This window comes from Penicillium lagena (assembly GCF_028827675.1).
Source record: "Penicillium lagena strain IBT 129212 chromosome Unknown utg000005l_segment0_segment0, whole genome shotgun sequence".
In the NCBI taxonomy this organism is placed as follows: domain Eukaryota; kingdom Fungi; phylum Ascomycota; class Eurotiomycetes; order Eurotiales; family Aspergillaceae; genus Penicillium; species Penicillium lagena.
This window is the reverse complement of record NW_026623226.1, coordinates 3,432,098-3,442,062: the sequence shown is the minus strand read 5'-3', so window position 1 is coordinate 3,442,062 and position 9,965 is coordinate 3,432,098. Positions and strand designations below refer to the sequence as shown.

Genomic DNA, 9,965 nt, shown 5'->3' with positions numbered 1-9,965 from the left:
AGTACAATTCATCCGCTAGCTCTATATACAGTTTGAGAACATGTGCAAATAGGAGAATTACAGAGACGAAAGAATTTCATCTTTGTCAACCCCCCTGAGGGAGGCCTGTTTTGTTAATGAAGATGAGACTTGTTTCAGTCTTAAGATTAGCCTAATTACTGTCACTGGGTGTCTCTGATGGCCTTACTAGTCGGGCGATAAATTTCATTCTCAGATCATGAAGTTCGCCTGCATTCCGACTGAAGTCGTAGCTGTGGCCACCTTTGGATAAAAGCTTTGCTTCCACAACCGGCGAGTTGACGAAACGCTTGGTGAAATCATCAAAAAGCGGCTGTCCTTCGGCTGTTCCTGTCCAGACTCCCTCATATTCTGTAGCTAAATATTGCACAGGCACCTGTCTAGCTTAGCATTTTACGACTCATTCAAATTTTGTAAATGGGAAAATACCTTGATTGCTGGCATGAAGTTGTCTACCAACATAGCGTGCCATTCGGGTCCCGGATACTCTCGAATCTCTGGACGAGACACTGGAATGATGGAATGAGTTGACTGGTACACGATTATATGAAATAGAAGCGAATGGTCGTTCGTACAAGGCTCGAAGATCATCTTTATCATAGCACCGTCACCGAAAACTCTTGCATTGAGATATTGCAATGGCCCCATGAAGTCCGAGGCCATGGGCGACATAGATTCGCCTGACAGCCGTGGGTTTTCCGGGTCAGGGTCTGGATCTGGAATAAGCAGGTTCCCTCTATGGGTTGGTACTAAACCCAAGAGGCTCAATCCGATGATTGGCAGTTGGCTGTCTGACTGAGCAGCAATGGCGACAGCTAAGGCAGCCCCGGCAGAATGACCAACTATAATGATTCCTCCCTTTGCACCAGCATGGCCCCGATACGCTTGATCAATCAAGTCAGTGACGAGAGGAATCGAGTCGAGAAGTGGCTTCGTGGAAGACGGCATCGGGGTACCGCCATACGCTGGGCGTTGAATGTTAAGAACGTAATGACCCAATTCGCTCAGCTTTTGTGGATAGCTAAATGTCATTAGCAGAGATACAATTTTGAAGGCCCTCTTGGAGTGTACGAATAAACTCGGTTGTCAAAATAGGATGCATTGCTGCCAGCGCCGTGAAGAAAGACGACGAGTGGTCGAGGATCTGACACCGGCTTCCCTTTCTTTAGCAGACCAATTGATTGAAAGCTTCCTCTCTGGAGAGGTAACCTCACATCATAAGTGGCTGCCATGCTCGGGTTAGGGTGTTAAAAAGGTCGTGGTGAGGGGCAAGGGAGGAGGGGCGATCGACACCTCTGATCTCCCCCTTGGCGCCCACGTAATGCTGCTAATGTATACAAGCGATAATCGGAGGCTTCTGGTCGTTCCTTAGCTCTCAACCGACTAGTAATATGTGCAGGTGGAAATCGGTGGCCACAACTTTTCTTGACTCTTTTAGGGCTCTTGCTACGCAGCGCCAGTCGAGAGAAATGAAAAAGCCCGCGGGGTTGCGACGGTCCCCTGCGGCCACAAAAAAAATCCTCGGCATCTGTGTCTCGATTTGCGTTTTTGTTTATGAGGGAAATCAGGAATAGTTTCGTACCTTTCTAGTTTATTATTATTATTCATACACCGCGGGCTATTACCCTAGCCTGTTGGCTATGCGGTCCTTCTGCCTTTGCTATCATACAGAAAACCGTACCTTGCGGCAGGGTGAAAAACCGCATGCGCCTCATTACCTCCCTATGTCGGTCCTCCGCGTACTATATCAGGGACGACTCCCGTCTGTTGGGAGATGAAAAGAAAAGAAAAGAAAAGAAAGAGGGGAGGAGGGAAGAAAGATTGGGGCAGAGGAGAAGAGAAGAAGAGGTGAGGGGTTCTAGCCCTCACCGTCCGCAATCCGCTGGGCTACCCTGTTCTCCCTTAGCCACTGCGTCTTCATGGACCATCGGACTAGTAGGGCTGTCTTCTTGGGATCTGTCACGGCCATGCTGAAATCCTGATGTGTCCTCATCGCGAAAGGCAGGCTTCGACGGCTGGTGCTCTCCTCTGGACAGTATCTGTGCCCTTCGGCCCACCGACACCGCTTCCCGTTGTGGGTGCACCACAGCGCGTTTTGCAAAAGCACCGCGTTTACCAATTTTGATCACATTCACACTATTTACACGATTTATCAACGCATTGGCCCTGAGTCGAAGAAAGCTGCATAGGCTGCGGCATAACCGCAGTTGTGGTTACCAAACTGATATCCACAACCGCAACCGCGCCCTTGCAGTATACAGCTGACAAAGTATTAATTTCAATCGTAAGATACGCATGTTCCAGTTATTCCAGTACTATTCTACCCTTTCTCCCACTTAATATAAGAAATAATAAGAAATGATTAATAGTAGTAGTAGTGTTCATTTGCCCGATTTAGCTTGCCTTAAGTACAGCTGCTATGCGGGAGTGCAGTCGGGCCTGCCTGACAGCGAGAATGATGTGCAGCACCCAGGTGCCCTGTATACAGAGAGCCCGTTGGGCTCTCTGTAAGAACCAGGCCACCATCGTGAATGTAAAGATGCGGACAAAACAAAAGAAAATCAAAGCAAAGAGCGACTAAGAAGTCACATCACAAAGGAGACATAGTAAGGAAAGCGGATCTCCGCCCTATTTGGGGTGGTCGCTTTCCCATCATCCCGCATCACCGAGACGTTGCGCCATCACCATGCCAAACCGCATCGAGATCTAGTGCGCCGGCTACCTCCACCCTCTGTGCCATCCCCCCTTCGTCATCTTCTTCTCTGGCGTCCTCGAACCACCGAGGTCTTGAATCACCAAGTTCGCCGGCCGTGCGGCTCCCCTGAACCACTAAGTTCCCGAGTCACCGAGTTTGCCTCTCCCCCGATCGCCCGGAACCGAACGTCTCTAGATACATATCCACATATCCTCTCCCGCTGCCGGCCGAAGCCTTTCATAATGGTCATGGTTTTTCTCTCAAGGGAGCACGGGGGACCTGGCCCTGTGGTCCACCACCACACTGTCCTAGTTGGTCATGATTGTTGTTCTGTGCTTTCCTCTACTCCCGTCGCTTGTGGGTCGACGGAGTGAAACTGGCCAAGTAGCTCCGTTTTATCATGAAGGCCGTGATCGCTGATACGGCGCGCTTTTGCTGCAATGTAGAAATTAGGCTCGTTATAGTAAACATAGATAAAAGAAGCTACAAAATTGATCTCAATAGTAAAACAAGCTTGAAATGCTAGTGTTGTACTATAAATAAATATAAGAAAATAATAAAATGGTGTTGTATAGAGATAAATAGGCCTCGGCCTAACCCGCGGGTTACCCGCAATCCGCAAATTTGAGGCTTGAGGGTCCTGACCTCCGACCCTCATGCGGGTTGAGGGTCGACGTTTATGACTCCACGGGTTGGCAAACAAGGCAAACAAAGGAAATCTCGTGATCATTCAGATTTATGCAATTTCTTTTAGTATTTTTGAGGTTTTTTTATTACACGCAAGGACATCCGCCAACACATCTAAGTAGATGAGAAGACACATCGTATTCATTCCATCAAAAGAGCGTAATACTAGAATGACGACTAAAACCAGAATTAACTAGATACAAATTCTTCACCATCACGCCTTAAGGCCGCTTTGGAACCCTCCCTGATGTACGCCTCTGAGTATCGACTTCCTCCTCCAAGATAGCGCGAACGTCATCATCACCATCATCATCATGATCATTCAGAACAACTGCTAGCTCTTGACACGCTCTAGTCCCTAGTTCAATTATGCTTCTTCGTCTCTTCCTTTGGGTACGCACACTAGGATCCTGAATACGATTTGACACTGAAGCTAATGGATTCCAGTCATCCTAGGGCTTCTAAGCTTCTCTTTCTTCTGTGGCGGTTTGAATCTCTCAGCTAGAGAGATACTCCTGGACGAATGGAAGCTGTTCTTCTTCAAGCCCAAATTTGGTTGTACATGGGAACATCAGGAAGTCTCTGATCGTCTTCGGCTTTGGGGAGCCTCGGCGGTAGTGGCAGATATCATGAGCGACATTGAATAGCCGCTCAACACTAGCACCAGTCGCAGGGATAGAGAGAACATCCCGGGCAAGATGATTTTATTGATACGCTCCTATTTCTTCAAGAGGTTCTAATATATTTTATCAAAGAAAGAACAAGAGGAGTACAGTACACCGCTTATATATATTTGTCCTGCGATATTTGGTGTTCGAGCGCAATTTCTACAAAATAGTTCTACAAACGTATTTTGACCTAAAACGTTTAGGTCAATGATATTATTTCTGCTATTAGAAATATTACAGACAGTGAGATTTCATTAAATTTCGCCAGGGATATGGTTAGTTGAGTTGATTAATGTTGTACTGACCAAAACAGCTGTAAATAACGGGAAGTTATGAAGATGGATCATCATCTCTATCCATCTTATTTAGGAAAGGGGCCTAAAATTTATGCATGATGCGGGTTTTCCGAGGCGTATTTATCAGAGAACTCACCGGTGGACGGTGGCGAATGACGCTAAAAGAGGGTGCGTATAAAGAAGGAAAAGAGACGCCATTTTGTCCACTAGTACATGATAGTGATATTGGTCTGGCTCTCTTCGACTCTCCTCCCGTTTGCCCAATCAGACAAACCCCTTATTTTGTATCTCCGATGTTCCATCTCTTTGTCCGAGGTCAGTGACCGGCCACAAACTCGGTATTTGGAATGTACAGGGAGGTCGATGAGATTTCTCGCTGAATCAGCCCTTATCTACTTCACTCCCAGCATCTTCGAGTTTAAGAGATGGACACATAAGGGTAGCTTCTTAGTAGTGGCGCGGACACCCGTACCAGGCGCTTGTAATCCTCGTTTTGTTCAAATGAGGATTCTAGCCTGGTCGGCTAGATGGATCTTCGATCAAGACAGGACGGGCCAGACGGACAGAGGAGCCACTTCGCTTCAGCCCGCACACGCGTTGTTCTCCTAGTTCTTGGCCCATATAGCTATCTAGTCTGTGTCTGGGTTGGTTAGTGAAGTCATTTGGACCCACCATGAAGGAGCTATGATGGACCAGCATGGTGAAGACTAGTTCAGAAACCGAACAATAAAGCCGAGCTCGGGGGGAATGGAAGCGTGACATCGAAGCAGCTAATTGGGCAGATCCTGGCAAGGGTACCGCTCTTTCAGTCTGTAATGAAGAATTCTTCAAAAATACATGTAGACTTAGAAGTGAGTTGCTAGTGTATACGAGGTAGCGGAGCGTCCGCCTTTGCGCTTTCTTCCGAACAGAGTCATAATTATGAATAAACACCAGCAGAGCAATTTTGTGCTACTAGTGCCGTGTACCATGTCTGCTCGCTAGGAATGACGGTTGGTATTATTGGCACCGCTCCGGGCCTAAAGAAGGCACGAGATTCGAGAATACGTCCCAGAGTTGACAAAGTAGATATTCTTGTATGACCTGGATTTGTTCTAGGCTCTTATGATCGGCCAGGCACTTCCTTTCTTAACATATTGCTCTAGCTATGAGGGCTCGACACTTAACGCGCAGGTCGTGCTGATCGGCGGGGCGCGCTAGAGTATCCTCCACCTCTGCGGCTAGGAACGATCCCCGCTGTTTTCTGATTAGCAGGCTTAAGCCGAGCATGTACCACTTGTGTTCATATTGCCTTCATTCACCGCCAGAGCTGTCATTCACAGTTTGCAAATCACCGTGGCTCTTCCATCGACTCTTTCCATCAACTCCTCTTTCCATCAACAATTCTTTCCATCAACAACTCTGGTGACCTTGAGTTTGTTATTGAGGTCTTGAGAAACAAGACTAAGTTGCCATGTGAAGACTTCAAGAAGTGTGTTCCATTTGTATAGACATTCTGGGGTATATTTAGCGGGATATATTTCTCGATTGACTACTGCCAACTGTTCGCTAAAGTATCGTCATGAGATAACGCACATGTCTGATGTGCAAAACAGGTTCATTATCAAAGGGAAAATGCTAATATGGCCGTTGATACGATTGATGTTATTAAGCGATATTAGATCTAGTATGCGAAGCTTTAAGCGAAGGTCATTGTTTCCTCAAGTAATAGTGGACTTTGGAAATGAACTAGTAGAAGCGTTTCGTGAATCGCCTATGTAGGAGGAGGCTTAGATAAAGAGCTAGGAGTATATCTCTTAATGAGGCAAGTGACTAGATAAATTGTGACTAGTGAGTGGGTGTGTAAAGTAGCATATAAAGGCTATTTATCACCGTATTATAGCACTTATACTCATGAGTCACATAGGAAGATGTGAAATATAGGATGCTTGATTATTTAAATGTTGATCTATCACTTCTTCTTCGTTGTCTTTGCTTGTCTTCTATAAGTCACTTGTTTCATACAACTCGTCTAGCTTCTTATAATATTCTACGTCTTCCGTATACTTGGAGATTACGAGAGGAAGTAGAGGGCGCGATATAGTCTCATTCTCCGATACATAATCAAAACCTCTAAGAATCGGACATGTAGCGAATCGAATCCTATCATGCCAAGATTTTCCAAATCTTCAAAGAAATGCTCTATGATATCCTAAGTGATCCGTCCATTACGGATGCGTTCGCCCTATCTTATCTCCTCTTTATAGTACCGTTCATCCTCTTCGTTCTTAAATCCGAGAAAGTAGACCAAACGCTGGCAACCTGTCTATGATACTTAACTTTTCCCTCTATCCATCTATGCACTAGGGAAAGAAACCTATCATAGGATACTTTGATCGCTCTTGTTTAGGTTAGAAGCTAGCCTCTTCGTTCTAACGCGGCGGTCCTCGGAGTTGTTCTAAAGACAATACTGTAGCATCATCTAGGTCTACCGGAAGATAGACAATTAAGATCTCGCAGAGTCGTTGTAACGGACGAAGCGGGCTAGCATATATTATATGCCGATACCTTAGGCAATAGATCGGCTAGACAAGTTCTCTTGTCTATAACCGGGGTGCAAGAGCTTTTGTCAATTTTAAAAATAGCTCTAATACGATACATTTTTCTCTAGTTGCGTTATCTTCCCACTCTATTAGTTAGTTAGATATATAAGACATAGCATCTTTATCGTGTCTAAAGTCTAAGACTACTGACCAATTATTAACAACTCGATGCCGTTTAGCTCTCGTGGACAGCCTTGCGCAACAACCTGGCATCCTTTCTGTTGATATAGGTTTTGTAAAAGACAGAATGATTTGTCATCATTAGGGTTAACACCATCGGCTATGTCTTTTAGTGATAGTCATTCAAGCAATCTAACGCGTTGTGATGCATTTTTGAATGATTTTTACTTTTCCCGATCTCCCCTAGGGCGGATGATTTGCTCGACTCGGCAGCTTTCGGCTGTGTAGCCTTAGTAAGATTTGATTTCGTGCTTCGCTCTACGGCGTGTGTAGCCGATCGAGTGACATGCATAGCTTGTTGAGTTGACAAAATAGCCGTGTATTAAGAGCGAGAAGAACAAGCGGCAAGGGGAAAAAAGAGAAATCACTTAGCGGTGTCGAGGGGAAAAGAGAGGAAAAGCGAGAGGTTGGGGGATCGGTGAGATATATATAGATCGGCATCACCAAATATCCTCAATCACCGACAAACCGTGACAGACCTTACCCGTTCACGCACACTCAAACATAAGCCCGTGAAAAAGGCTGCTGAAGACACTCCCCTTTAATATAGTTGCCGCAACCGCCGTCGCCGTCTTCAGAGGATCCGCCACTACTCAACTCTTCTGTTAAATGCTTGAATGTTCGAATCATCTTCTTGAGTTCTTTGGCTGCTTGCATTGCCTTAGGAGGTTTAGGATTCTTAATCCAAGATCTGATAAAAGGGAAAATTCTAACTAGATCTATCGAGAACGTAGATGCGCTACTAGTGGCGGCATTGCCTGATAGGGACACTATTGTTACTAACCCTATCAATGAAAATGATACTAGTTCTATTAACTTCGATGAGTATAGTGCATAAAGTCGCCCAGCCTGAAGGGTTGAAAAAATGATTAATGCCTGAGACTAGTCGATAGACTTAGCCCCGACAATAGTCATAAACTTATTAATAGGAAACCTAAAGAGGAATACACTCCTTAATAACGGTAAAATCATCTTAAGCAATAGTAAGCTAGTTGACTAGAGAAACCTTTGCTACGAGTATGATCCAGACAAACAGACCTCATGAGACAATAAAGGGATCTAGCTCCATCCTATTTCATAACCTGAAAGGGCTAAATCCGACGGTCTCGCAAATGGCTTTGTCGAGGCTCTTCCACCTTCTGAGGATATTACCTAATTTGCAGCCTTCCTACCCTTACTGAAATATATAGGCGGTATTTCTTTTGTGCTATGCTTTATTTGCCCTTAAAAAGCAACAGGTCTAGCGCTATGGGTGATATTTATAGACGTTGGTTTCATTTCTTGGTCTTTTTGCATTTTGTTATACTAACAGAACATTAGAGCGTAAGAGCACGTTCATAGTTGACGATAGCGAGCAATAAGGGTTCTAGTACAGCTCACTAAAAGAATGTAGGTGTTCAAAATTGACATCCAAGCCTTCTAGATCCACCACATACCGGACTTCAGCTTGCTCCAGAAAATCTAAGACATGGCTTTCATCGTTAACGGAGGGGACGACAACCGAATCCACATCTAGATCAACTATATCCTCTATATACCGAAAGTCGGCCCGCTCCAGAAAGTTTCGGATATAGCTCTCGTGGCTATCCTCATGGTCGTATGAAACAAAAACGGCTATAGCTGCTTCCACTACATCCAGAACAATTAAGTCCGCCTGCTCTAGGAAATCTAAGACACTCCTCTCGTGGCCATCTTCATTCCCATCTACGACGCCGATGATCACAACTGAATCAAAACCATCCCGAACAGCTAAGTCTACCTACTTAAGAAAACCGAAAACATTGCTATCGACGCTATCGTCGTCATGGGAGACAATCACGACCACATATCCATCAACTATAACTAAATCATTTAAGACATCTGCTTGCTCTATGAATTAAAAACACGGCTTTCGCGGCTATCTAGGGTTTCCACTACGACATTCGCATCTACCCTATCTTCATCTACCACACTCACCCCTACCACATCCACCTCTATTACATCCAACTCAACGCTACTCTCATCCACACCTCCCTTAGCTTCAATCGCCTCTCCATCATCCGCGTCGTTATCATCGTCGAGCACAACACGGAGCACAACGCCACGCACAACGTCAACACCAGAGAGACCCCCAGTAATCTCGTGCGATTCAAATCTAGCAGCTTACCAATCCCATTAACTAGCTCTACTACGGAAATTACCACTATGAATAACGTAGTGCCAGCTCCCATCACCAACAGCTCATATAATCATCGCATATTATTCTATGAACTATAGCCCTAAATATAACAATTGGGGCAGCCAGTAGACAGTCTAGATCCCTGATGTTAGTAACGACCCTGCCTAGTACACCGGAGAGGAACATCTTTATAGATACGTGGGTGCGTGGGAGCCTAGCGAGAACATCTCCCTAGACGATCCCCTATACCCGACCAGCAACGATTTCAGCTTTTCTATTAATAGTTTCAGTGGATGTTCGTACAAGGATACTTCCGAGAACCCCAGTATGTTCAACTGCCCTAGTTGGTCTTTATTAGTGCAGTACACGAATAGTGTTGATGAAACAGTGCAAACGTGCACTTTCCTAAATCTAAGACCGCGTTATTTCCCTCCTCTTAACAATACGTCTGGAAATCTGATATCCAAGATGCACTTCAGGGTGATCTGCTAGTGGTGATGCAGGCTATGAGTGCATCTGACTACCATAGATGGGAAATGTCAAGGCTTAGACGGAATGAACGTAGAGATTCGAGACGAAATGTGAGAGATACTGGATTTCTACATAAGCTTGTTGTCTTAGTATGTTAAAATCCTATGAAAAGCGTCGCGTTGTGCCTCCTTTCTTTTCTGGTTGTGTGTG

General features: G+C 45.2%; 3 protein-coding genes across 3 annotated transcripts; all 3 read right to left on the bottom strand.

The window, feature by feature from the left end:
- Positions 1-151: 151 nt before the first annotated feature.
- Positions 152-1,050, bottom strand: N7510_008140 (uncharacterized protein; the record flags this gene model as incomplete). The annotated part of the gene is made up of 3 exons (XM_056980065.1): positions 152-394; positions 448-527; positions 594-1,050. 3 exons carry the CDS (start codon positions 1,048-1,050, stop codon positions 152-154), a joined length of 780 nt encoding a protein of 259 aa, XP_056833108.1.
- A 5,538-nt stretch (positions 1,051-6,588) lies between these two features.
- Positions 6,589-6,928, bottom strand: N7510_008139 (uncharacterized protein; the record flags this gene model as incomplete). Its single annotated transcript, XM_056980064.1, has 2 exons — positions 6,589-6,665; positions 6,781-6,928. Coding segments are annotated over 2 exons (225 nt in total), but the record flags the coding sequence as incomplete, so codon positions are not given.
- A 1,564-nt stretch (positions 6,929-8,492) lies between these two features.
- N7510_008138 (uncharacterized protein) lies at positions 8,493-9,470 on the bottom strand (the record flags this gene model as incomplete). Its single annotated transcript, XM_056980063.1, has 4 exons — positions 8,493-8,505; positions 8,563-8,885; positions 9,083-9,267; positions 9,458-9,470. The coding sequence occupies 4 exons, from the start codon at positions 9,468-9,470 to the stop codon at positions 8,493-8,495; spliced, it is 534 nt and encodes a 177-aa protein (XP_056833106.1).
- Between the last annotated feature and the right edge of the window lie 495 nt (positions 9,471-9,965).